This window comes from Erpetoichthys calabaricus, chromosome 3 (genome assembly GCF_900747795.2).
Source record: "Erpetoichthys calabaricus chromosome 3, fErpCal1.3, whole genome shotgun sequence".
NCBI classification, from domain to species: domain Eukaryota; kingdom Metazoa; phylum Chordata; class Cladistia; order Polypteriformes; family Polypteridae; genus Erpetoichthys; species Erpetoichthys calabaricus.
In genome coordinates, this window is record NC_041396.2 from 107,163,363 (window position 1) to 107,189,719 (window position 26,357).

The 26,357-nt window shown below is 40.7% G+C and overlaps 1 protein-coding gene across 3 annotated transcripts in view; it reads left to right on the forward strand.

Moving 5' to 3' along the window:
• zgc:174356 (uncharacterized protein LOC100137120 homolog) overlaps positions 1–26,357 on the forward strand; it is a 264,663-nt gene that overhangs the window by 84,282 nt on the left and 154,024 nt on the right. For all 3 annotated transcript variants that reach the window (XM_028797261.2, XM_028797260.2, XM_028797262.1), the window contains one exon: positions 16,833–16,930. In XM_028797261.2, the coding sequence (XP_028653094.1) occupies positions 16,833–16,930 (98 nt within the window). The remainder of the gene's footprint in view (positions 1–16,832; positions 16,931–26,357) is intronic.

A 26,357-nucleotide genomic window follows, 5' to 3' on the forward strand; every position in this document is an offset into this window, starting at 1 on the left:
TACTGCATAATAAATTACATAAAGATATATTCATTAAAATATTTAATGAAATGACAACAAACTTTGCATAAAACTGATATTATGTAACAATACCAACAAATGTAATGTAATGCTGGTACTGCAGATTTAACAAGCAAATGGCTAACATGTACCATAGTGTTCTTTTTTAATTTCTTAATATAAACTTTCATCATATAATAAATGATAAAATGCCATACAAAAGAAATACTTAAAGGCAGTATTTTTTAAAGATAACAATTGAACATTAAACCAAATAAACTGGAAAATTGTTACTGTACTGAGAAGATTGCATGCATAAGCCAAACTGAGCTTCCCATGTAAATTAATATGAATACAATGGATTCCCCAGCAAATCACCACTACTAAACTCTAGATTCAGAAAAATGGGACAGTAAAAAGGAGCACAAAGAAATTATTTAAATATTTAAGAAATACTATAAGTCTTTATATTCTTCAGAGTGTAAAGAAGTCAACACCCAAGCTATAGATATTTTCTGATAATCTACAAATACCTCAGCTCAGTACTTTGGTGCAGAACAGCTTGACAAGTCTCAGAGTCTTTCTGAAATACAAAATACCACAAACTCAAAGCACAGCAGAAAAGCTGCAGACCCAGATGTGGAATTTTATAAAGCATTTTAAACTAATTGCCATTATAGCCAGCAATATTTATAGATTACAGAAAACATAAAATTATGCCAAAAACATTTTTCCAAGCGTCAAATACCAATAATGCTCAAAGTGGTGAAAATGTGTTCCCGAAACTCTACCAAACTCTGCAGGACATAGGGAAGATACAGAAAGACACAAAGACAGGTAAGAAAAAATTAAAAACAAATGTAAAATTGTGATCATATGTCTTACTATCCTTGTATGCAGTTACAGCTTTTAATAGAGTTGAATGGTTTAACAGTTTACTGGAAAGCAGACATTTGGGTTTGGCCCAGGATCAGAGTTATGACTCTTCCCGCTGGGATGCTGACATTTGTTGTTACACTATATGACACAATATGATAATAATACAAACTCCTCCATTAAAAATAGTTAATAAGCCAAACTGTAAATGACCCCAAAAATACTGCTTTTCTATATTTGGCTTCATAGGACTAACCTACCTATGTCAAAGAAAGTTGACTGCTCCGCTAACAAGGGAATAAAAAATTCATCAGAAGAAAGAGGAACAGTGGCATCTCAAAACAGCACAATAAATGAATAAAAAAATTACAGGTAGGTACAAGAAACTGTGTTAAACTTATAGATTTATTCACCCCGACACCATCTAATGTTACTTCAACATAAACCAGTGCTACTGGTGAGAAAGAGCAGGGGCCAAGATGTGTGATGCTGATATTGGAGGACAAGGAACTTTCTGGCAGCCATAAGCCAACTTTGGCAAATGACCAGAGCTCTCAAAGAACTTCACACTACTTACACAACCAATGAAGAGTAAAAGGAGAGCTGACAAGAACTTGATCTTAGTTACAAATGTTCTGCATCATGCAAAAACTGCACTTTGTGTTGTTACTTATTCACGAGTGCGAATTATGCAATTGGGCTTGTCTACAAATTTATTTTGACCATGCCAATCACTCAGCTGGCACGTGAGAGAAGTTTTTCCACACTGAAGTTCAATAATAAAAACTGGAGTATTTGTAACAGGGAAGTCTGGAGGCTTTTATGTTAATGTCAAACCAAAAATCCTTCTACATCCTTCTACATCCTTTCAACTCACAAAGAAGACAAGGTGATCAACCAGCTCACAGAAAAAGTGAGCGCCTACAATAACTTTTAACAGTTTAAAGGTAAGATGGATATTTTTTTTGGGATGTCATGGCCATCGTGTTCTTAGTTGTATGTTTATCGAGGTTTCCAGATTTCCATTATGACACTGTATCTGCAATAGCAGCTGTATGGGCCTAATGGAATCATTAAGATCGAGGTCAGCTGTTGTTTGTTTTTGTATTTTTAATAGTTTGGCAGTTCTGCTAATTTTGAAACTGTAGACTTTATTGTAGAAATTTATGTTACAGTAAAGGCATGAACCCTTTTTATCACATTTGGTTGTTTGAGTCTGTTATTGTGTACATCATGTGTGTCATGATGCATACATCAGTCCACTTATGATACATAGCCATTATATTTAGTTGGCCGCCAAAATCTTAATATTCCCAGCAATATTTAATGACCCTAATTTGGCCTCAAAATGCATTGATAAACTGAGGACTGAATCTTGAATTCTTTATTTTAGGATAATTTTGATGCATACTGTTATATTTGATGTTACACATATTTGTTTGATTGAGTTGTGCTCTCTTACAATATTTTGTCTTCAGATGAAAATGCAGTCACTTCACTTGGACCAGTTTGTTGGCTTGGTTACTATTTAGGAGATTTGTATTCATTCACCTCATGTTAGTGGGTTTTATTCTTTTTTTTCCCTTTTGCAATCCCTGTAAAGTGCCTGATGCACCATATAGTAAAACATTAATTCTTGGTTTTTACTTCTAACTATCCTACAATACTTTATAAGTGTGTGAATATTAATTTATTCAGTTGAGCTGGGGTGCTGAACACTTCCGCCTTTGTGATAAGTCCTACGTCACATACACTATCTACATTATAAAAACTTAATAAAACCACCAGAGGATTGGACCTTAGATTAACCAGATGAGGAAACTGCAATGCAGGGTACGGACAGTGACATTGACCCGGATTTTGAACCTTGCTTATCAGGCGATCCACATCTGATAACACAGTCCGAATTGAATGATTTGGTCAGAGATTTGGGTCTGTCAAAAGCAAAAGCTGTGCTTCTGGGTTTGATCCTGCAGGAATGGTGATTGCTGTCACGAGGTACTAAAATTTCTGTGTTTCGAGGCCGACATCATGATATAACCAAACTTTTTGCGCAAGTCGACAGTCTCTGTTTCTGTAGTGACATTGAACGATTGTTCTTGGCCTTGGGTTGTGATCACAACCCGGAAGAGTGGCGTCTCTTCATTGATTCATTAATGTTAAGCCTGAAAGCTGTTCTGCTACACAATGGCAATGTGTATCATTCAGTACCTGTTGGCTATGCAGCACACATGAAAGAAACGTATGAGAATATGGAACTGTTGCTGAAGCACGTCCAGTATAGCAGGTACAACTGGAATATCTGTGGAGATCTTAAAGTTGTTACTCTGTTACTAGGACTGCAGCTCGGCTATACAAAGTACTGTTGTTTCATCTGTGAATGGAACAGTCGTGCCAAAGCGTCGCACTATTCTTGACAGAACTGGCCACTCTGTAAAAAGTTAGTTCCAGGACAGAAAAATGTAGCACATGAATCACTTGTTGACCCGGCAAAGATATTTTTACCTCCCCTTCACATAAAACTGGGACTCATGAAGAAATTTGTGAAAGCACTGAACAAGGAAGGTGAAGGTTTTCATTATTTAAGACAGATGTTCTTAAGAATAACTGATGCCAAGATCACAGAGGGCATTTTTGTTGGCCCCCAGATCAGACATGTTATGAGTGACAAGCAGTTTGAAGATCTGTTAGTTGGGCTGGAAAAAAATTGCCTGGAAAGCCTTCAAAGACATTGTTGACAATTTTCTGGGCAATTACACAGCCTCAAACTACATTCAACTGGTAGACAAACTTCTCAATGCATATAAGACAATGAAGTGCAACATGTCACTCAAGATTCATTTCCTCCACTCACACTTGGACTTCTTCCACGCAGATCTCGATGCTATCAGTGATGAACATGGTGAAAGGTTTCACCAGGACATTGCTACGATGGAGAAATGATACCAGGGCAACTGGAATCCGTCAATGTTTGCTGACTACTGTTGGACACTGCAACGTGATGCACCAGACATTGAATACAAAAGAAAATCAGGAGCAAAACACTTTTAATTCTGTTGAATATAATACCTTATGCAAAACATCAACATGACTAAATACGTTATTGTCAGTAAACTTATAAATGTTTATTTCTCAGAGTTCCTACATGATGCAGTAAAACTATATTTGTGCATACCCAGTAGGTACCTGTCACAATCACCAAAAAATTTTCAGGAAACATGACTTTTCAAAAAAATTGTTGTGCAGTGTAATGAATGATGAAATTCTTAGTAGGTAATATAGAGAAAAAACATATGTTTTAAGAATTAACTTCTAAGATGTTTCTTAAAGAACTCCTCTACTGAGAAAGTGCTTGATCTGCAGTTCCAGCAATTCTTTCACTTTAAAAGAAAATCTTTCCTGCACTCCTTACATGCTTATGGAATTGCATACATTCTCACTGTTATAATTGGATACATATCTTGTGTCTATCTCAGTATCTCTTTTTTAAATGAATAATAGCCAGACATCAGTTTACCACTGGATATACAAATAATGGTAGTTTATCAATAGGCATATATTTATGTTTCTGTAATAGATTAGTACAAAAGCAGATACTCATCTAGCACTGTGAGTTTATACAATATAATGAAAATGCGATAAAATTACCAAATTCAGTCACATGAAGTTATTTGGCTGTTGCAATGTCGCCATGCCTCTCAAAGAGAACAGACCGAGTTTGTTTTGCCTCTTGGTAATCTGAAATTAAAGAGCTCAGTACTTGCCAGATGATTCAAAGCTAATGAGGCAGGATTTTCAAAATTACACTGAATGCCAGAAAGCACACATCTGTTATAATTACTGCTGAAGCTCCAGTTTTAGCATAAACTCTCAATATAGTAAAACTTTTATAATATTCTAAACTCTGAATAGATGTTGCCACTTTGCTGTCAGAGACATAGTCCTGTGCTTCTTTCCTGTATATTTTTCTATTTATATTTCTGAACCTGTATTTGCTGTTTATTTTGAGTTGATTAAGCCTTAATATGTACAACATGAATGAAATAATGAGATCTAACATAATTTATCTGATTAATTCTAATTAATTACTAACTCCCTTTCTGAGCCTCTGTCTATCAGAGTACTGCAGTGACATATTAATCAGAAAAGAGACATGGTAAAAAAAAAAGGGGGGGGACTCACCCATCTTGTACTAATTTATCTACCATAGCCAGGGTGAGTAAAAAAGGTAGAAGTTAAAAGTTGGTTTAATTTAATTCAAGATTATTTTGACTTAAATAAACTGAAATGTTGTCACTGATAATACAAAGAATCGTGAACAGTGGAAACCAAAACATAAATAACCAGCGATTTTGAAAATACAGCATTTGTTACTACAACTTAACAAAACACACTATTTATTACATATAATTTTATTTGTCCTTTTTACAGAAGAATTTGGCTTTTTACAGAGGCTCTTTATATAGATTTCTCATCTTATACAATTCCCCTGTGTTCCAAGACCAGTCCAGCCTCTCATTGATGTGAACCCCCAAATACTTGTAGAAATAAACCACCTCTGCATCTACTCCCTGAATAGTGAATGGACATAGAGGATCTTTGGTGCAGTGAAAGTCAACAACTAGTTCCTTGGTTTTGCTGATATTAAGATACAGACAATTCCCTTTGCACCAAGAAACAATGTTCTCTACCTGACACCTACACACAGTCTTGCCACTCTTATCAGTACACCCCATAAGTGCAGAATCATCTGATAATTTTTGCAATTGACAGGACCAGATGTTATATATATGTGCATGAGGGGCGTTCAGTTATAAACAGGAATTTTCATGCTCTGTTCTTATAAAGAGTGCAAGGTAGACACGTCTCCTTGGACAAACACATGCATGTTTGAAGTTGTCGTTAGAAGTGTTAGCTGCTCTCCCCCCCCCCCCCCCCCCCCCACCTTCCTGTCAGTTATAATCAACACATCAGAGCAGGAGGTACACAGTAGTGTTACACAACAAATGATTATTACATTTTTGACAAATGAAGGAGTCATTCCATCTAAGATTTCTTTGAAACTTAAAAATTAGTTTGGGCATGAGTGTCTCTCTTGGTCTAGAGTGGATGATTGGTGCAAGTCATTCAGAGAGGGACTATCATCTCTTTGGTTTGGTTAAGGAATTTTTAGTAGGGAAGAAATTCAAGTCGAATGAGGAGGTTATTAGCGCTGTGCAAGAATGGGTCATCATGCAGTCAAAAGACTTCTACTCTTCTGGGATTAAGAAGCTTTCTGAGCACTGGAACAAGTGTATTGCAGTGGCAGGAGACTACATAGAAATGTAGTGTTTAAGTCGTTTCATTGTATTCAATTCATAAAGTGTAGCTCATAAATTCCTGTTTATATCTGAACGCCCCTCATATATATATATTTATACAGTGGTGTGAAAAACTATTTGCCCCCTTCCTGATTTCTTATTCTTTTGCATATTTGTCACACAAAATGTTTCTGATCATCAAACACATTTAACCATTAGTCAAATATAACACAAGTAAACACAAAATGCAGTTTGTAAATGGTGGTTTTTATTATTTAGGGAGAAAAAAAAATCCAAACCTACATGGCCCTGTGTGAAAAAGTAATTGCCCCCTGAACCTAATAACTGGTTGGGCCACCCTTAGCAGCAATAACTGCAATCAAGCGTTTACGATAACTTGCAATGAGTCTTTTACAGCGCTCTGGAGGAATTTTGGCCCACTCATCTTTGCAAAATTGTTGTAATTCAGCTTTATTTGAGGGTTTTCTAGCATGAACCGCCTTTTTAAGGTCATGCCATAGCATCTCAATTGGATTCAGGTCAGGACTTTGACTAGGCCACTCCAAAGTCTTCATTTTGTTTTTCTTCAGCCATTCAGAGGTGGATTTGCTGGTGTGTTTTGGGTCATTGTCCTGTTGCAGCACCCAAGATCGCTTCAGCTTGAGTTGACGAACAGATGGCCGGACATTCTCCTTCAGGATTTTTGGTAGACAGTAGAATTCATGGTTCCATCTATCACAGCAAGCCTTCCAGGTCCTGAAGCAGCAAAACAACCCCAGACCATCACACTACCACCACCATATTTTACTGTTGGTATGATGTTCTTTTTCTGAAATGCTGTGTTCCTTTTACGTCAGATGTTTAACGGGACATTTGCCTTCCAAAAAGTTCAACTTTTGACTCATCAGTCCACAAGGTATTTTCCCAAAAGTCTTGGCAATCATTGAGATGTTTCTTAGCAAAATTGAGACAAGCCCTAATGTTCTTTTTGCTTAACAGTGGTTTGCGTCTTGGAAATCTGCCATGCAGGCCATTTTTGCCCAGTCTCTTTCTTATGGTGGAGTCGTGAACACTGACCTTAATTGAGGCAAGTGAGGCCTGCAGTTCTTTAGACGTTGTCCTGGGGTCTTTTGTGACCTCTCGGATGAGTCGTCTCTGCGCTCTTGGGGTAATTTTGGTCGGCCGGCCACTCCTGGGAAGGTTCACCACTGTTCCATGTTTTTGCCATTTGTGGATAATGGCTCTCACTGTGGTTCGCTGGAGTCCCAAAGCTTTAGAAATGGCTTTATAACCTTTACCAGACTGATAGATCTCAGTTACTTCTGTTCTCATTTGTTCCTGAATTTCTTTGGATCTTGGCATGATGTCTAGCTTTTGAGGTGCTTTTGGTCTACTTCTCTGTGTCAGGCAGCTCCTATTTAAGTGATTTCTTGATTGAAACAGGTGTGGCAGTAATCAGGCCTGGGGGTGGCTACGGAAATTGAACTCGGGTGTGATACACCACAGTTAGGTTATTTTTTAACAAGGGGGCAATTACTTTTTCACACAGGGCCATGTAGGTTTGGATTTTTTTTCTCCCTAAATAATAAACACCATCATTTAAAAACTGCATTTTGTGTTTACTTGTGTTATATTTGACTAATGGTTAAATGTATTTGATGATCAGAAACATTTTGTGTGACAAACATGCAAAAGAATAAGAAATCAGGAAGGGGGCAAATAGTTTTTCACACCACTGTATATATATATATATATATATATATATATAATTATATATAGAGAGAGAGAGAGAGAGAGAGAGAGAGAGAGAGTCAGAGGTGTACAGAATGTAGAGAAAAGAAGACAGACTATTCCTTGTGGTGCTCCATTGTTGCTCACATCCATATCAGAAACACAATCCTTGAGTCTCACAAACTGTTGTCTGCCCGACAGATAGTCCATTATCTAGGATGCCATAGGCTCATCCCCCTGCATATATCTGAGTTAATCCTTAACTAGGGAAGACTGGATGGTATTGAAGGCGCTGGAGAAATCAAAAAAACATAATCCTCACAGTGCTGCCACCTTTGTCCAGGTGAGAATAAGTCTTGTGGAGCAGACAGATAATTGCATATTCTACTCCAATCTTTGTCTGATAGGTAAACTGCAAGTGGGTGCAGTTGGTCTACCACAAGAGTCCAAAACCAGTCTCTATGATGTAAGAAGTAAGTAATACTGGTCTGTAGTCTTAAGGTGAAGAGGTGCATGCCTTTAGAACAGGAACAATGAAGGATATTTTCCACACCAGTCTCACTTTATGGAACCTTATGGACAGACTAAACAGGTGACACAGGATGCTAGAATGATGGTCAGCAAAGTCCTTAAGATCTCAAGGACTGAGTTCATCTGGTCATGTAGCATTTCCTGTGTATAGCGTCCTCAGTTTTCTCCTTACTTGGTCTTCAGTTACAGACAGCCTATGTGCATGGCCAGTGGTGGAACTGGTCATTTCTGGTGACATGGTTGGAGTTGTTGATGTAGTAGGGATGGGGTGGGGAGATTGGTCATTGGAAGCAAGTGGCAATGGGAGGGAAAATCTAGTAGAAAATGTTTCCAATTCCCTTCTAGCACCTGGGTCCTGAATTGCTTGAGTCCTGTGATTATGCCCAGGCCCTTTCAGACATCTTCCATGTTATTTTGAGTTTGCTTTGTTTTAACTTTGTAAGCTTCCTTTCCTTGACTCAGCTTTTTCTTTTGTACTCACTGTACCCTCTTTGTCACTAGATTTGAGTACTCTCATTTGCTCATTCAGGAGACCTTTCAGTTCCTTCATAATCAAGGGCTTGTTGTTTGGAAATCAATGCGCTGTCTTTGAGTGTCGACACAAAAATTAATATAGTTTGTGATGCAGTGACTTAAGTCCCTCAATATCATCACTGTGTGACTCGCACATCTTACCCAGTCTGTCATTTGGAAGCAGTCATTCTGAGCCATTCCAGCCTCCATGCCCCACTTCCTTACTATCCTGGTGGTAACAAGTTGCTTGTAGCTGGGAATAAGATAAATCAGGTTGTAGTCAGATAAGCTCAAAGATGCCAGTATTTTACACTTAAAGTCATCTTTAATATTTGAATAGAGCAGATCCATCTTGTTATTTCCTCAAGTGGAACATGACACAAACTTATAAAATGTGTCATCACTCCTTCCAAAGTCACATGGTTGAAGTCACCACATATTATAACTGCAGGGACAAAATGAGCTAACATTAAAATGTAGGTGACAGAACGTATCATTTCTATTGCTCAGTCCCCATTTGCAGAGAGAGAGAGAAGGTTAGGAGCGTGCCCTGATTCAGCACATTGCCGCACCCATCAAATGACAAACCACCTCAGGATTCCAGATTTAGGACATTGAGTGCAGCCATGCAACAGGTGACACCTCACTGCCACACTTGTTCAGATGGCCACCAAGTTTTCCCTACAGGTTGGAGGGCCTATTTGCAGGCCGGATGCAGGTTAAGGTCATACCCAGGATGGAACAATTGCAGGTTGCTCAAGGGGCCAATGGAGTAAAGTCACTTCTGGCATTTATGGGATTTGAACCAGCAACATTCCGATTGCCGGTGGAGATCTGTAGCCTCAGAGCCACCACTCTGCCCTTTCTGCCATTTTGCAGAGACAGGAATATAAACATTAGTAAAGATGATGTAATTTATCTCCCAAAGCAGATTGTCTGAATTACAAACTATAGTTTTAACTGTAATATGCTCCCCTTTACACCATTCCTCATTCACATGACCAGATGGCCAGTTTCCCTTCTGTCTTTTTTCTACACTGCACTGGGTCTCTGTCTGCTTGAAAATAATGAAATTTGTCCAGCATTAAAACAGTGTCAGTATATCAGTTTAAGCCAGCATCCATAAAACAAAAAATGCCACTGTACTTGTATGCTTCATGACCCACCATGTCTTATTTGACACCAATTGAACATTTCCCACTACAATGGATGCCAGACCAGTCCTAAAACCTTTTTGTCTTGCTTTTACTCTCACGACAACATGTCGTCATCTCTGCCCTCAGAAAAACAACTCCTGTGGCAAAGTGAAACTAAGCTGCATAGACACTTGTGATCAAAATGCAAGTAGCTGTTTATGGGAGTATTTAGTATACTCCACTTATTTTCTCAGTATTTCATACATTTTCAGGTGTTGCAAAAATCAGGTAGTAAATCAATGGTTTGCAACTCCATTGGCCCATTTAAACTGCAGTCAAGATGAGCTGGTGCCTGGATATGTGTGCATTGCAGTTTAACGGTAAATTTAAAACTCATTTATCAGATTTGTAGTGGCCACCACCAGTGATAAGCCAGAAGCCAGATCAGATCTAATCTTATGACTTGTAAGCAGGAACACAGTTCAGAAAGAAAAAGAAAAACAAAAAAACTACAAGAAAAACAGTAAAAATACTAAGCTCAATTTTTTTATATTTAAAGGAAACATAAAATGACAAAGATTTCTGAAAAGCAAAAAAAAAAAGTCAAAAGTAATTCTTAATATTCAGAGTTAGATGCTGCAGGCATTTTTTCTAAACTTAATTATGCAAGCTATTCAGTCAGTGCGAGGATTGCTGCTGTTGCTTGTGAATAATGTTGTCACATTTGTATTGAAACTTTTGACAAGGTAACATGCATATCACCCCCGGGGTCAGTGTGGCCTAGTGTTTAGTTTTAAGGCCTGTCATGGCTGAATGCCCAGAGTGCTGAATGGTAGTAGGCACCTTCACTGCTGCTTTATAACCTAACTGGATATTTTATAGCACTCTGACATCACAATTTTTTCCATTGGGACTTCACTGAAACAAGCTCTCAGGCTACCATCACATGGTATATCTATGAGGTCTTCTAAAAGTTTGGCTGGGGAAGTGGCTGGAAGCATTACTTCAGTGCTCTCAGTGAAGTAGTTTTTAATCTAAAGGTAAAAAGGTATGTGCAATCACAGGGCGGAGTGGTGGCTCTGTTGCTAATGATCTACGCTGGTATCTGTAATGTTGCTGGCTCAAATCGCATTATGGCCAGAAGGGATCCTACTCCGTCTGGTACTTGAGCAAGGCCCTGTGAACCACCACGGGGTGCACCAGCTGCCCAAACACTTGACACAACAGATACAAGTGCAGCAAAATAAAAGGCTTTTAATCAGTGGGAACCTTTTTCTGTTGGCTGCTTTCGGCGAGAGGACACACCTGAGCCTAGTGGTCACTCCTGCTATTTGGATGTTCAACTGAGAACCGGCCACATGCTCCTTTGCTGGTGCTCCACACCTGTCTGCCTGCTTCCTTTCATTACACCAGCTCACTCTCCTGTCTCTCTTCTTCCATTCTTTAACCTCCGTACCCTTTTCCTTTTTTTTTGTTAATTTTCCCTCCTTTTTCTCTCATGCTGGTTCATTCTTATAAGACTTCTTGGGCACAGCATCTCAATCATGCATGAAGCAATTGAGAAAGACTGCACATTCATGTGCAGGTGCGTCTCGCCCCAATTACTCCACCGACTCCCTGCAGTTACATCAGCACACCCTCGAAAAATAAGCCAGCCAATTCATTATTTATTAAATTGGCCATTCATTCTGAGTAGCACAACCACTATACCACACTCCCCCTGTCCTTCCTTTAAGGAGGCGTCCCGGCCGGGTAAAGACGCCAGCTGTCCCTTACAGCCCTTAACCTGAAAATTGCTCCAGGGGTGCTATAAAGTTTCTGACCCTGTGTTCTGACCCCAAAAAGGTCATGTGAAAAGACAATTTTCCCTCAGGGATTAACAAAGTATATAAAATCAAAATCAATTCTGTTAGTGCAGGGAAATAACTATCAAATCCCTCAGACATTCTTGAGAAATGGAGTTTTATATGATTTTTATAGTGCTGAAATCAAGCTCCCTATCTGCTATGAAAGAATGTTTTTGTTCAAACATATCACCGATTCCTGAGGAGGTATGGCCTGTCCAAAGTTTTAACTGCCTTTTGAAAGCCTTGACTCCTCCATATTGGATAATGTTTTGTAGTGTCTGTACCCTGCATCATTTTATTAAGCTTGTTTATTTCACTGAATTTGTCTGCCATGTAGCTGAGCAGAGTGAGCTATTTTACATCTTCAAACAACTCCACAAAATCAGGTCTCCTGTCTGCAAAAAAATCATGCAGCCGCTCCCTCAGGTAACTGTCTACCATCTCACCTCTGTGTGCATGGTATAAATACAAGTAATAAGATTGTTGGGGTTGTGGTACTTCCTCGATGTGTCCCATTTAATAGGCAAGCCTATTAATAAATAACATCCATCCATCCATTATCCAACCCACTATATCCTAACTACAGGGTCACGGGGGTCTGCTGGAGCCAATCCCAGCCAACACAGGGTGCAAGGCAGGAAACAAACCCAGCCCACCGCAGTTAATAAATAACAGAAAATGTAAACAAAAAATCAAATAAAGTAAGATAGCAGTCAAGACAATATTGTCTTTCAAAGTCGCTCCTGGAGAGGAGATCCTTCACTGAGAGATGTGGGTTTCTGACTGAATGCCAACTTCTGGGGATTGACGACCCTTATATAGTTAGCCCAAGGCAGAATGGGAAGTGAATTCTTTATTCTAGCAGTCTTGGACTTTTCGTTCTGGTAATGAAATGGAAGAGGTTGTTCAAGGGAGACAAATTACATGATTTACAAGAGCTTGGAAGATGCATCCTAAGCAAATGTGCCTGACAGGGCAGTGAATAACCTGGTGTCTGTAGATCTGGCTTTTACAAAGTTCTTAATGGTAATGATCATGTCCAAAACATATTCATTTCTTTGCATGCCTATGCAGAAAATAGTGGGTTCAGTCAGAGGGAGGAAAACCAACCATCACTACACCTCTGTCACTACACATGCTAATGCAATTGGATCAACATATGTCATAAATCACCCAGTGTTTCAAAATGTCTTAACATTGTAGTAATGCATAACATTTTTGAAACTAAAAAAATCCATTATGTATATCTTTTTCCATTCATAGTGAACATACATAAGCAAATATGACATTTTTAAAATTAGTTTGACTCATCTATTTAAATATGGAAGTCATTGCTGACAAAAGTATCCAGCATATTGTTATTGTCTAAGTTCTGACACGACTAACATGTGAACTTTTGATAGTGTTGTTTGCTAGCTGCATTTTGGCTAATTGCTTAGACTTCTTTTCTCCAGATAATTTCAATTGCACAAGGCAAAATCAAAGCAGTAGGTATTTTTTTGTTATCTTCTGGAATGCAATGTGATATTTTTAGGATTTTCTTATTTATATCAAAAGTTACCTTTGTTTTAACTTAAGTATTAATCTTTTTTTTTTACTTTGTCCTTATGAAATGTACTTGGCTTGTTGTGGGAGTTGTCATGCTTTGTCTATTAACTGTTTCAGGGGAGATATAGACGTTTGTCAAAACTCAGGGGTAGAGGACGGTAATCAACTGTAAACAGTGACAGAAGTCACCATTATGTTTTTTTGCTAGAAGGAAAGTTAGCTTTGTTGATTTGACCCCAGTCTCCTGCACGTGCTTGCGTAGCAAGGAGTAAACAACCCCTAAAATGGCATCAGTATCTGGCGAGAAACCAAAAGGAATGCCCAGAGTAAAATTCTCAGCAGACAATTGTGAGATGAAGGTCCTGCTCCATGCTCCCACTTTCAGATTTGGGAGCCCTCGAACCCAACACTGTTGGTAATGTAACCAGATGAGCTGGTCTGATGGGGACAAATCAACCTGAGCAAGGGGATGGTGCAAAAAGGTGCAAGTGTTTTTATTTAAATACAAAATCAAAACCATTATCCAAATAAATAATGCAGTTTCAAAGTGTTCTAATAAATAAATAATCCATAAAAAAGTAAAATTCCCAAAGGTATAAAATAAGGCTAAAATGAAAATTAAAACCTGCAGCAGTCACTGGGGCTACACCAGCCAAGCACAGATCCTTCCCAGTCTCTCCAGCTCACCCAAGGTTTGCTCAGCTGAAGAGACTTCAGCCACCACGGTCCTCACACTACCGACGCCTGTCTTGGCTGCCTCTGCCGGCGTCTGCCAGACCGCTCAGGGTTGGTTGTCCTCTCGTCTTCATTCTCGCACACATAGTCATCCCTCAGATCCCTAGGGAGGACTCCACCTCAATGGAACCCACTCCTCCCATTCAGTGGGCGAAATCCTTCCCTCGAGAGCCGTTTATTCACTCCACATGGGACCCCTGACCATGCTGACCTCTATCTTTAAGTTGGCTGGCACCGTTGGAAGCCAATTAAGCAACTGAGAACGATCACACCGTCATGTGCATGCATGATCGCGCCCATGGAGACTGACAAGGCAAAATGGATTATTTTAAAATTGGCCTTTCATTTCGAGCCGCAGACCCACTATATCACAGAATTGGACTCTGATTTTGATGCATGTGATCTGGACAAAAGTGAGATATAAGCATCAGCTCATCGGTCCCCAGCTGATCGTAGTGCTGAACATTTGGCTGGGCGGACCACCATTTGCAATGACAAGATTGGAAACCAGATGGCATCACACTGCGACTGCCACCGCTGCCCACCTTCCATGTGAAGACAGCATGGCAGCAAGCCTGCCATGCATTCCTAATGACCATCGAACAGGCGTTGACAGCAGCCTCAACATGCAGCAACAGACATTTTATATTGATTAATGTGTAAAACCATTGTTTTGTGTGCTTTTCAGAAAACTGAGTTGTTTGAAAAAACATTCAGCCCTCAAAGAACTCATGCACTCATTGGAAAGTACTTAGGAACAAAATGCATAATGTGGATGGGGTAGACCTTTGCTTTTAGAAAACAAAACAAAGCCGTAGTTACTGTAACGCTTGTCATACTTTTTGTATTTTGTCAGTGCAGTATTACATGATCGTTTATATCTTGTATAGTCACAGTAGCTGTGGGAAATCTGCTAGTGTTGTATTTCAGGCAGGGTTCCCCCTCTGACTAGGGTTCAAATGCTGTTTTTTATGCCTGTTTTGATCATTTTCTATGTTAGCAGTGTGGATTATTTTGTTTCTAATTGTCAAAGTATGTTCTGATAGGTTCCTTGTGTTTTGTGGGTGGTCCCACAAGAAGCAAGGCCAATTTCCCATCATTATAAGGGACTACCCTCAGCCTTTCAAAGTCTGTGGAAAACCCACAGTCTCTTGTGATTCATTGTGAAGGTTCTTGGTGGTTAATGGGTTCTCCTGTGTTTGGTTCTTTGTGATATATTGGTTTTGTGGGAAGTTTTGCTCTGTTTTTTGAACATTCTTTGAATTTTGTTTTGGTCTTTTGACATTAGGAACTGCTTATTTTGAAGGCATTGCTTTCTTTGGTTTTTTTTTTACAATCAATTATTTTATTTATATAGTTTCTACATTTGCCTTTTTCTTAACTAGCCAGGATTTGAGGGTTTTTCCCCTGTAGTGGCCATTTGGTTACAATCAGACTAAGAAATGTGATGTAAAGCTACATACTGTTTAAATTTTCTTCCAGTTGCAGTTATAAAGTTATACTTTTATGCTTCTTTCTGTAATTATGATAGCTTGAATTTTAGTGATCCAAGCATTTGCTGATATTTTAGAATTTTCAGTCATTTTGCTACTCACTGAAGTCCTACAAAGAATTATTGTTAACTTAGAGTTGTACATTTTTATATAATAATAATAATAATTCTTTGCAGTTATATAGCGCTTTTCTCACTACTCAAAGCGATTAGCAACTGTAGGTTAAGGGCCTTGCTTAAGGGCCCAACAGAGCAGAGTCCCTATTGGCATTTACAGGATTCGAACCGGCAACCTTCCGATTGCCAATGCAGATCCCTAGCCTCAGAGTCACCACTCTGCCTCCAAGTGAGTGCCATAGATCATCTCCAAATCATACCTTTTTAAATAGACAAACTTTATCAATCAATGGGAAAATTCAAAATATGGTAATGATTCTGTACAGTTTTTGTGTTTAGTATCTAATACTTTATCTGAAAAGTGCATTGATGCTTTGATACTCCAAGTTAAATATGTAAAAACTAAAGAAATGCGGATACCGATTAAAGATAAATGATAAAGGGAACTTAATATATTAATTTAGGTTATAATACAATGACTACAGGTAAAAGATTTTAACAAAAATTATTTTTCCTATGTAAACCAAATATTCTTAATATAAAATGCTTAAGTGTTCTCAGGTATTGTAAAGATTTCTGTTCTTTGGTCATACTCATACAATATGGCCACAATACTCAAAGAAATTAAAGATTATACCGTAGTACTCAGCTAATTTTTCTTTCTAGCATTCTGCTCTTTGTGTATGGTATTATTATTTTGGCCTCAACTGACTGTTATACACTAACTGTTCACATCACAATCTGAAATCATGATTTTCTCCTGAAGAAGACTAGCCTTCTGTCTGAAGTTGAGGGAGAGACAGATGCTGCAAACAAAAGATTTTACAGGCTTCAGGATTCTCTTTAAGAGCTTAAGAACTGTGGATCAAAAGGATCATTAGTGGGACCAATTCGATTGGTGCAGCAACCAAAATTCCATGCAATTGATCATTATGAAAGATAAATTAAGTATTGTATAAATAACTGTTTCACTAAAAGACTTTTCTTTTGTTTGTTTTTTGTGTAGGTGAACAGAATGTCACACTTCTATTTCTGATGTATCCCCCAAGGAATTTTAGCAGTCTGTTATATGGAGGATTCACCTCAGCCAAAATGTTGCTTTCAGTAGGTTTGCTTTGTTCATATATGTTTATTGTGAAACATCAGTAAGGAAACTATACAAATTATTCAAGATTTAAACAGAAGAAAGGGTCAAAAGCACACAATGGTTTTAAAATTCTGTTTCTTATTTAAAAGATTTATAAAACTACATTTTATAAAAATGTCACTAACTTTACACCTGCTACTTAACCAGGTTCTAATTTTAACAGGGCATGATGCTTTTATTAGCTGGAAAGAACTTGATGTAAAGATAACATGCATTGTATAGGACAGTTGAAGGGCCATTTACAAATAACCCATTGGCAAATAGTGACCCCCTTTACTATGAAAGTGTTAACAAACAGGGACTACATAGTGGTAATTACAGCAGTTGCAAAAGGTGCCTGAAACATGTCCGCTCTCTTTACCATTCTCCTCTCCTCCTGCCTCTGGACACATCTCCCCCCTCTTCTAATCCATCTTCAGCCCGTAGCCCAATTTCCACCAGCACCCTGTTGGCTAACAGTACTGGTGGCAGCCATTGTTAACCCAGACCTCGACCATTCCAGTATGGAAATCTGTATTGTTGTCCGCATATTGATCTGGCAAAGGTTTACACCAGATGCCCTTATTCACGTAACCCTTCTCATTTATCCGGGTTTGGGCACAAAGAAATACACTGATTTGTGCATCCCCTGTGACTGGGTTACATCTCTCTCATTTAAAATTATCCAAAATGTTTTCAGGGCAAGATCCAACCTGTGAAAGTTGCAATCAAGCTCCAGCTTCACTGGGCCAAATGTTTTGGGCGTGCACCAAATTAACATCATTCTGGACAAAAATGTTTAAATGCCTATCAGACAGCCTTGGTGTCAAAATCCCTCCTAATCCATTAACAGCTGTGTTTGGTGTACTTCCAGATGGGCTTAAAGTGGAGAAAGACAAATAAACCGTAATTGCCTTTACTTCACTACTAGCACATAGACTTATCTTGCTTCACTGGAAGAATCCTAGCCCACCTCTTTTAGGTTTGTGGGTAACTGATGTCATATACTATTTGAAACTGGAAAAAAATCAATTTCTCACTTAGAGGATCTGTTCAAAACGTTTTTTTAAAACCTGGCAGGATCTAATCAATAATATTTTAGAATAAGCATTTATGTTAGGGAAAAGGATTCTCTTCCCTCTTTTCTACTCTTAAAGTTTTACTGTGGCTGTTGGCCTTCCTCTCTTTACCTTGAGTGGGGGTTGAATTGAATTTAGCCTTGTTAAGTTGGAATTGATTGCATGGAGTGTTACTTGCTTTTAATAAAATCAATAAAAAAATGATTCTGTCATTTTTTTGTATAAACTAATTGTGAGTCTTAAAAGACGCTGAATGGTGCGAGGCACTGGATAGTTGGGTTAGAGAAAGACCCAAAATTTCCCATTAACTCCATCCACAACTCTAAAATTCAAGCGGATTGTTTCTGGTCCCATAGGTGCCCAGAGATGCACGGGCTATCGCCACTAATTTCTGGGGATATTTTACGTTTTAGCCCCTCATGCTTTAGCCTACTTAGAGAGCGTGTAGCTTGTATTTTTTGTCCCTATTAAATTGCGAAGTCTAAAAAATGGTCTAATGAGCAAGAGTTGTTTGCTGCTGTGTCCCTAGTCCAATGTACATTGTCTCTTTTGGGGTGAAGTCTGCCTGAAGGATTGGAAGAATGTAAGAATAGTTGGTTTGGATCAAATAGTTTAATTCTCTTAAAAGGCTCAAATTGTTTGAAAAATTTAGCACCGAATTTAGAATTCTGTTGTTGGGGAAGATAGTTTGTACTCTCCAGTTCAGTTTTTTTTTAATTTGTTTAGCTGCTGTTTCCCTGGTTTTACTTTGTTTGGTATTCATCCCAAACAATAAAATTGCTACCTGGGTATCTTTGTTTGGTTTTAATTTCTCTAAGATTACTGTAGCATTTAGAATTTTGGCTCCTGGGTAACTATCTTCTTGGATTTGTTTTTGAGACTATGCGGGATTTTGGCAAGGATGGAGTCCCCTATTATCATAATCTTTTTTTTTGCTGTCAGTACATCTGTATTTTTGTGAAATGTGTTTATTTGCCAGGTATGTTTGTCCCTATTTTGTACTTTGGAACAGGAAACTGTCCTATTCTGAATGGGTTGGCGGTGTAGTATTAACAATGCTTGGGTTAATAGAGGGGATTAAGTTGTGCTCTAGGGGAGTTATGTTTAGGGTTTCCAAATTTGGGTTCGGGGTCATGATTAACCTTAGGGTCATTTTTATTCTAAGTTTAGGAGAGCACACATAACCAACATTTCTGAATTGGGGCTGTGATAGTGCCTAAGAAGTAGCAGAATATAAGAGTTTGAAAAGAAATTTTTTCAAAGAGAATGAATAGTTCTTGAATAAAAAAATCTGAGTTTGTTTTAAAAATTTAGTTACAGGTGTTGTTTTCAAATTAATGTTCTAATGTATATGTTTATAACATATTTATGGATATGTCACTGTGTGTAGCATTATTTTTCAAAGCTTGGCAGTTTCCAAAAGTGGGTGCATGGGTCGAGGTCATACATTTTTGGCTTGGTTAACCTCCTTACTGCTCCACCACCAGAAAGTTAGCCAGGCGCTAAGGGTGTCCACGAAGTTTAGTTGTTCTGCATCTGCAAAAACTGCCACCATGGGAGTTGCTGCAGGGTTGTTAACTTCTCTGTCGTGCTACAGCATGAGGAGGTTCACATGATAGACACATTCTTAGGGATGCGGATTGGGCTGGTAAACTTGATTGTCTATGAGCTCTTTTTGCTCCTGGACTTCATAAGGTCCTTGCTAGTGTTCATTAGCAAATTTCACCAAAGCTTTTTTTGCAGCAAATTTGTTGTGTTTGTGTTCATCCTTGTTCATCAAATTATTTACAGAGACAGTTTAGGAGAACTTTTTTTTTCCCCCCCAGAGTCCATAATGCCTTGCGAGGCTGGGGCAACATCCAAAGGAGCTGTAACAGCCAACATTGGATGGAACCACCTCCCAGGTATATAATGCTGATCATTTGCATTACAGACTGGTTAAAAAGCTTGCACATCTCTCACTACGTTCTTTTTCCTTTGATCACACAGTAGCAGAGTTGTAGCAAGGCTACATAATGGACAGTCTGGTTAGCCTTCTGAATTGTCCGTCACTTCTTAATGTTGACTGGGAGGGTGTTTTAAATAGCCCTTCAGGCACCATTGGTGACGTCCCGTTCTGGGAGGATCCCGCCCGAGTACACTCTCCAGCTGCCTGATGCCGGCGTATTGGTTGCCATGACCACCGAGAGAGGCAAGGATTTTCGGCGGGAAACTTTCTCTTTTTAAGGGGAATGGCGGAACAAGGAGGAAAAAAAAGACAGTAAGGAGAAAGTAAGGAGGAAGAAACAAAGACACAATTTTCAAGGCATCGCAGCGACTATCTACGCTCTAGAACTGTTCAGGATTTTGCTTCTCCCAGGGACGTCTGCTTTTCATGGGTGGCCACCCCGAAGAAATATTTTAAGGACGAATCCCCGAGAAGAGGCCAGGGTCTGGTGTTCTCCGGGTGCTCCCGTCTGGTGAGTCGGATTCCTGAATTTCGTTTCGTGACAGTCCGCAGAGAAGCCGTCCCGCTAAAGGACGGTTGTGTTTCCTGCTTCCAGGATTTCGTGCTTTCTATATCTTTGGACTCCATGAAACTAAACGTATCAAAGAACAGTTTTTTCTCATTATTTATTTTTCTTTTTCTTTTGTCTGTGTCAAACCGGGGGTTAGTATACGGGGCGCCAGGGAGGGCGTCTGGGGAAGGGGTTCACTTAGGAGCACTCAAGCACCGGTTAAGTTTATGTAGCAGCACCTTTTAATATATTTTTTCTGTTCCATTTCCTGTTGTGTTTTATTGCTACAAATTGTTAAGAAGGGGATCGTGGCTAGAGGGGATGAGGACCGAATATGGTTGTGCTCTTATACTTTCAAACATCGTCCACCCCCTGTACGGGTGGTGAAGTGTAGGAATCGCGTATTCGTATTGTGCGGTTGCTACAGAGTGGTGCCCTCTCTGAGGAAGTATAATAAGCATCTGTCATATTTTGGTTCCTTTTAGTCCATTCTTTAAAAATCATCCTTTAAATCATCCATGATGTCTTTAGGGCAATCGGGGCAGGCGATCGCCCCGCCGAGTGGCTCTTTGTGTGAGGATGTGGTAGCCGGTAGCCGCCACGTAACGGTGAGGGCACATTCAGCCGTCCGAGAGAGAGCGAGCCTGCTTCAATCGATGTACCTAAGTGATTTGCCCGGATCTGATGAGGCGGATAACGATGGCACTCCGCCCCTGCTTGCTGAGATTACGGAGCGGATTGAAGCGCTGGACGAGCGGATCTCATCCATGGCTGACAGCACCTTATCCCGTGAAGACGCTTTGCGAAATTATATAGATGACTCGATGGAAAAACTGAGAGAATATGTGGAGGAGCAGATTATTGGGCTGGAGCGGGATGTTGTGCAATGCCTGAAGAGGCGTGATCAGCTATGGAAGGAACATCTTCGGCACGAGGTGCGGAATAATCTGCGTTCCTTTGGTTCAGTGAACGCGCATTCCACTCCCCGGGAGGCAACCCGCACGGTGCATTCGTATACTCCGCCAGCCGTACCGTCCCTTCGCATGGAGTTTCCTAAATTGGGAGAGTCGTATACCTCGGAGGACATAATTAATTTCATTGAACAGGCAGATGCTTTTCTGTCTGTTGCTCCAATGGGGGAAGATGAACTTTTGGGGGTGATTAATGCCTCTTTGAAGGGTCCTGCGAAAAGTTGGTGGCAGGCAAGCAAACAGTCAATCCACACCTGGGATGCTTTTAAGAAGGACTTCCTGGAGGCGTTTCTCCCAGAAGATTATGCAACTGAATTAGAAGAAAAACTTCGGCTCATGGTGCAAACTCCAACACAAAGCATCCGAGATTTTGCCTATGACTATAGGGCTCTATGTTTGAGATGGCGACCCGAGATGAAGGAAGAGGAAGTAGTGCGTCGAATATTAAATGCCTGTAACCCCCGTTTGGCTGGGGGACTGAGAGGGATTGTGACCACCGTGGATGGTTTGGTAAAGGTCGGGTGTGCAGTCGAACGTGATTGTGCATCTAACAAGGGCTACAAGGAGAAAGTTCATGCCAGTAAAAAGGAAACCCAAACCACCAAGGCAGCCAAGCAATCAAAAGGTGGACAGACTGAGGCAGGTGTCTCAGTGGTATCCACTCTAGCTACCCTCTTAGTGCTCCCAGTCCATATTCGAGGCTGGTGTGTGGACGCAGTAGTAGATACAGGTAGCCATTTCACATTAATGCAGAAAAGCTGGTGGAACAAAATAGCCAGACAGAACGAAAAACTTCTAGCTACCTTGACCATTAAGTTTATTATGGCCGATGGGACTGAGCACCGGGCCCTGGGTAAGGTCTCGCTGAGGTATTTACTCCATAATGTAGCTTGGAGGATGGAAACCTATATCCTAGAGGATGCGCACCTGTCATTGCCTTTGCTCCTGGGCCTAGACTCTATCACTGCAGTAAAGATGACCATTCATTTCCATCATAGAAAATACTTGGTGCCAGGCAGTGGGGAACATCCTTTTGTAACAAAGGTCCGGGAAGAACTGCATGGGGCATACTTGGGATTTTATGCTGCAGAGGTGGAGGCCTGTGAGACCAAAGATCCGGATATTGTGTCGAACCAGCTGGATGAAGTCAAACCTCTGCTACGCCGATGGCCGAATGTATGGACGGAGAATTTGGGGGAAACACAGGTGGTTACACACGACATCCATACGGTGAACGAGGTTCCGGTGCGTCATCGCTCTTATCGAGTCTCGCCCCTTAGAAAAGGGATTATTAAAGAACATATCGGTAAGATGTTGGAACAAGGGATCATTGAGCTTTCATCGTCAGCATGGGCGGCACCTGTAGTTTTGATAAAGAAAGCAGATGGTACATACAGATTCTGTGTGGACTACAGGGGACTTAATGCCAAGACCCTCTTAGATGCATACCCCATGCCTCAGGTACAGGAAATTTTGGAATCCCTGCACGGAGCAGCCATCTTTAGTACATTAGATCTACGCAGTGGTTATTGGCAAGTGCGAATGGCAGAGGGCAGCATACATAAGACTGCGGTTTCCACTCCGGAGGGTTTGTTCCAATTTCGGGTCTTGCCTTTTGGCCTGAAGAATGCGGGTGCAAGTTTCCAGCGTTTGATGGAGCAGGTTTTGCGTGGGTTGATCGGGAAGATATGCTTTGTCTATATAGACGATATTATTGTTTTCTCCCCTGACCTTCACAAACACCTCCAGGATTTGGACCTTGTCTTTCAGTGGCTGGGGCAAGCCCGACTGACATTAAATGTGAAGAAGTGTCGCCTTGCACAACCACAGATTCATTTTTTAGGGCATGTAGTATCAGGAAAGGGCGTTGAGGTTGATCCTAAGAAAACCTCAGCTATTCAAAACTACCCTCCACCCTCTGATCTGAAAAGTTTGCAAAGGTTTCTTGGTCTTGTGGGCTGGTATCATAAGTTTATCCCACGGATGGCTGATATAGCAGCCCCGCTCAACCACTTGAAGAAAAAAGACATTTCCTGGAACTGGACCCCAGAGTGTCAGGAGGCAATGGACCAACTCAAGGCAGCACTGCAATGCCCGCCCATCCTGGCTCAACCAGACCAACAGTTAACTTACCAAGTACACACTGATGCCAGCAATGTAGGGCTTGGGGCAGTCCTCACACAAAATATGGATGGAATGGAGAGAGTGATTGCCTATGCATCTAGGAGTCTGAGAGGCCCTGAACTCAACTATTCAGCTTCTGAAAAAGAGTGTTTAGCAGTGGTTTGGGCAATAGAGAAATGGCGTCATTTTCTAGAAGGAGTGGAGTTCGAAGTATATACGGATCACAATGCCCTGACATATATTTTTAATCAACCCAAAGTGTCATCACGCCTTACCCGGTGGGTATTGCGCCTTCAATCATTTACTTTTAAAGTTTTTTACCGGAAGGGATGCAGCAACATTGTTCCCGATGCCTTGTCAAGAATACCAGAGATGACTGGAGTGGTGTGTATGGCTATGGCACAAAGCCAGTGGTGTGCCCTGCCTTTAAGTTTACAGGATATAGCACAAGCACAAGAGATTTGTCCGGCCTGCTTGGAGCTCAGAGAGAGTGTTGCTAAGGCTGAACCTGGCCGCATTCATTTCAGGGAGCTGCAAGGGGTGCTATATAGATCCGTGCCATCTAAGAGCGGGGGCACCAAGCTCCAACTGGTACTCCCAGAAAAATATATACATGAATTCCTGCATTATTATCATGATAGCCCTTTTGGTGGACACCTGGGGAAGTTAAAAACCCTACTGAGGTTACAAGAAGTGGCATGGTGGCCATCGGTACGCAGAGATGTGTGGGACTACGTTAAAAGGTGTGAGGTCTGTCAAAAGTATAAAACTCCACCTGGTAAACCAGCCGGGGAGCTTCAATCTATGATTCCTTCGGAGCCAGGGGAGATGTTGGGAGTCGACTTGATGGGACCACTGCCATCTTCTACCACCAAGAAAACTATATTGATGGTGGTAGTGGACTATTTTTCCAAATGGGTAGAGCTTTTTGCTCTGCCCGATGCTAAGACTCACCGGATCTGCACCCTCTTAAAAAATGAGATTTTTACTCGGTGGGGGGTCCCTAAGTTCATTGTATCGGACCGTGGGCCACAGTTCACCAGTGAAATCATGGAAAGATTATATGTAGCTTGGGGGGTAAAATGTAAATTGACAACAGCATACCATCCCCAGAGCAATCTAACAGAGAGGGTAAACAGGACCCTGAAAACAATGGTGGCATCCTACGTGGGAGATCGTCATCAAGACTGGGACAAATGGCTTCCTGAATTACGGTTTGCCATTAACACAGTAGAGCACGAGGCATTGGGTGAAACTCCTGCACTGGTTACTCTAGGTCGTCAAATCAAAGGCCCACTTGATCGGTTAGTGGAATCCGTCCCTTTGCCAGATACTTCTCAATATCGTACGCTGGAAACTCTAGAGGAGTTACGAAAGAAGGTACAGGCTAGGTTAGTGAGGTCAACTTCAAGACAAGCCAAGTATTATAATGCCCGTCATCGGAAAGTGCACTACGAGGGGGGAGGCTTGGTCTGGGTTCGAACTCATTACTTGTCTGATGCTGCTCGTAAATTTTCCTCTAAGCTTGCGCCCAAATGGGTAGGACCAGCTATTATTTTAAAGCAGCTTGGACCGAATAATTACCGGGTACAGAAAGGGACTAACTCTGAGTCTAAAATAGATACGGTTAATGTAAGTAGCATTAAGCCATATTTCGGTCCCCCCTTGGGGAAACCTGTGGGGGGGGGACTATGTACCAAGGCTACATAATGGACAGTCTGGTTAGCCTTCTGAATTGTAAGTCACTTCTTAATGTTGACTGGGAGGGTGTTTTAAATAGCCCTTCAGGCACCATTGGTGACGTCCCGTTCTGGGAGGATCCCGCCCGAGTACACTCTCCAGCTGCCTGATGCCGGCGTATTGGTTGCCATGACCACCGAGAGAGGCAAGGATTTTCGGCGGGAAACTTTCTCTTTTTAAGGGGAATGGCGGAACAAGGAGGAAAAAAAAGACAGTAAGGAGAAAGTAAGGAGGAAGAAACAAAGACACAATTTTCAAGGCATCGCAGCGACTATCTACGCTCTAGAACTGTTCAGGATTTTGCTTCTCCCAGGGACGTCTGCTTTTCATGGGTGGCCACCCCGAAGAAATATTTTAAGGACGAATCCCCGAGAAGAGGCCAGGGTCTGGTGTTCTCCGGGTGCTCCCGTCTGGTGAGTCGGATTCCTGAATTTCGTTTCGTGACAGTCCGCAGAGAAGCCGTCCCGCTAAAGGACGGTTGTGTTTCCTGCTTCCAGGATTTCGTGCTTTCTATATCTTTGGACTCCGTGAAACTAAACGTATCAAAGAACAGTTTTTTCTCATTATTTATTTTTCTTTTTCTTTTGTCTGTGTCAAACCGGGGGTTAGTATACGGGGCGCCAGGGAGGGCGTCTGGGGAAGGGGTTCACTTAGGAGCACTCAAGCACCGGTTAAGTTTATGTAGCAGCACCTTTTAATATATTTTTTCTGTTCCATTTCCTGTTGTGTTTTATTGCTACAAATTGTTAAGAAGGGGATCGTGGCTAGAGGGGATGAGGACCGAATATGGTTGTGCTCTTATACTTTCAAACATCGTCCACCCCCTGTACGGGTGGTGAAGTGTAGGAATCGCGTATTCGTATTGTGCGGTTGCTACAGAGTTGCACAGTGGTTGGCAATATGAAGAGCACACAATCATGCTCACAGTTAGTTTTGCTACTCTATTGGCTGACACACTACGGATCTGAATACTGGGAGAATCTTGGGGTTAGC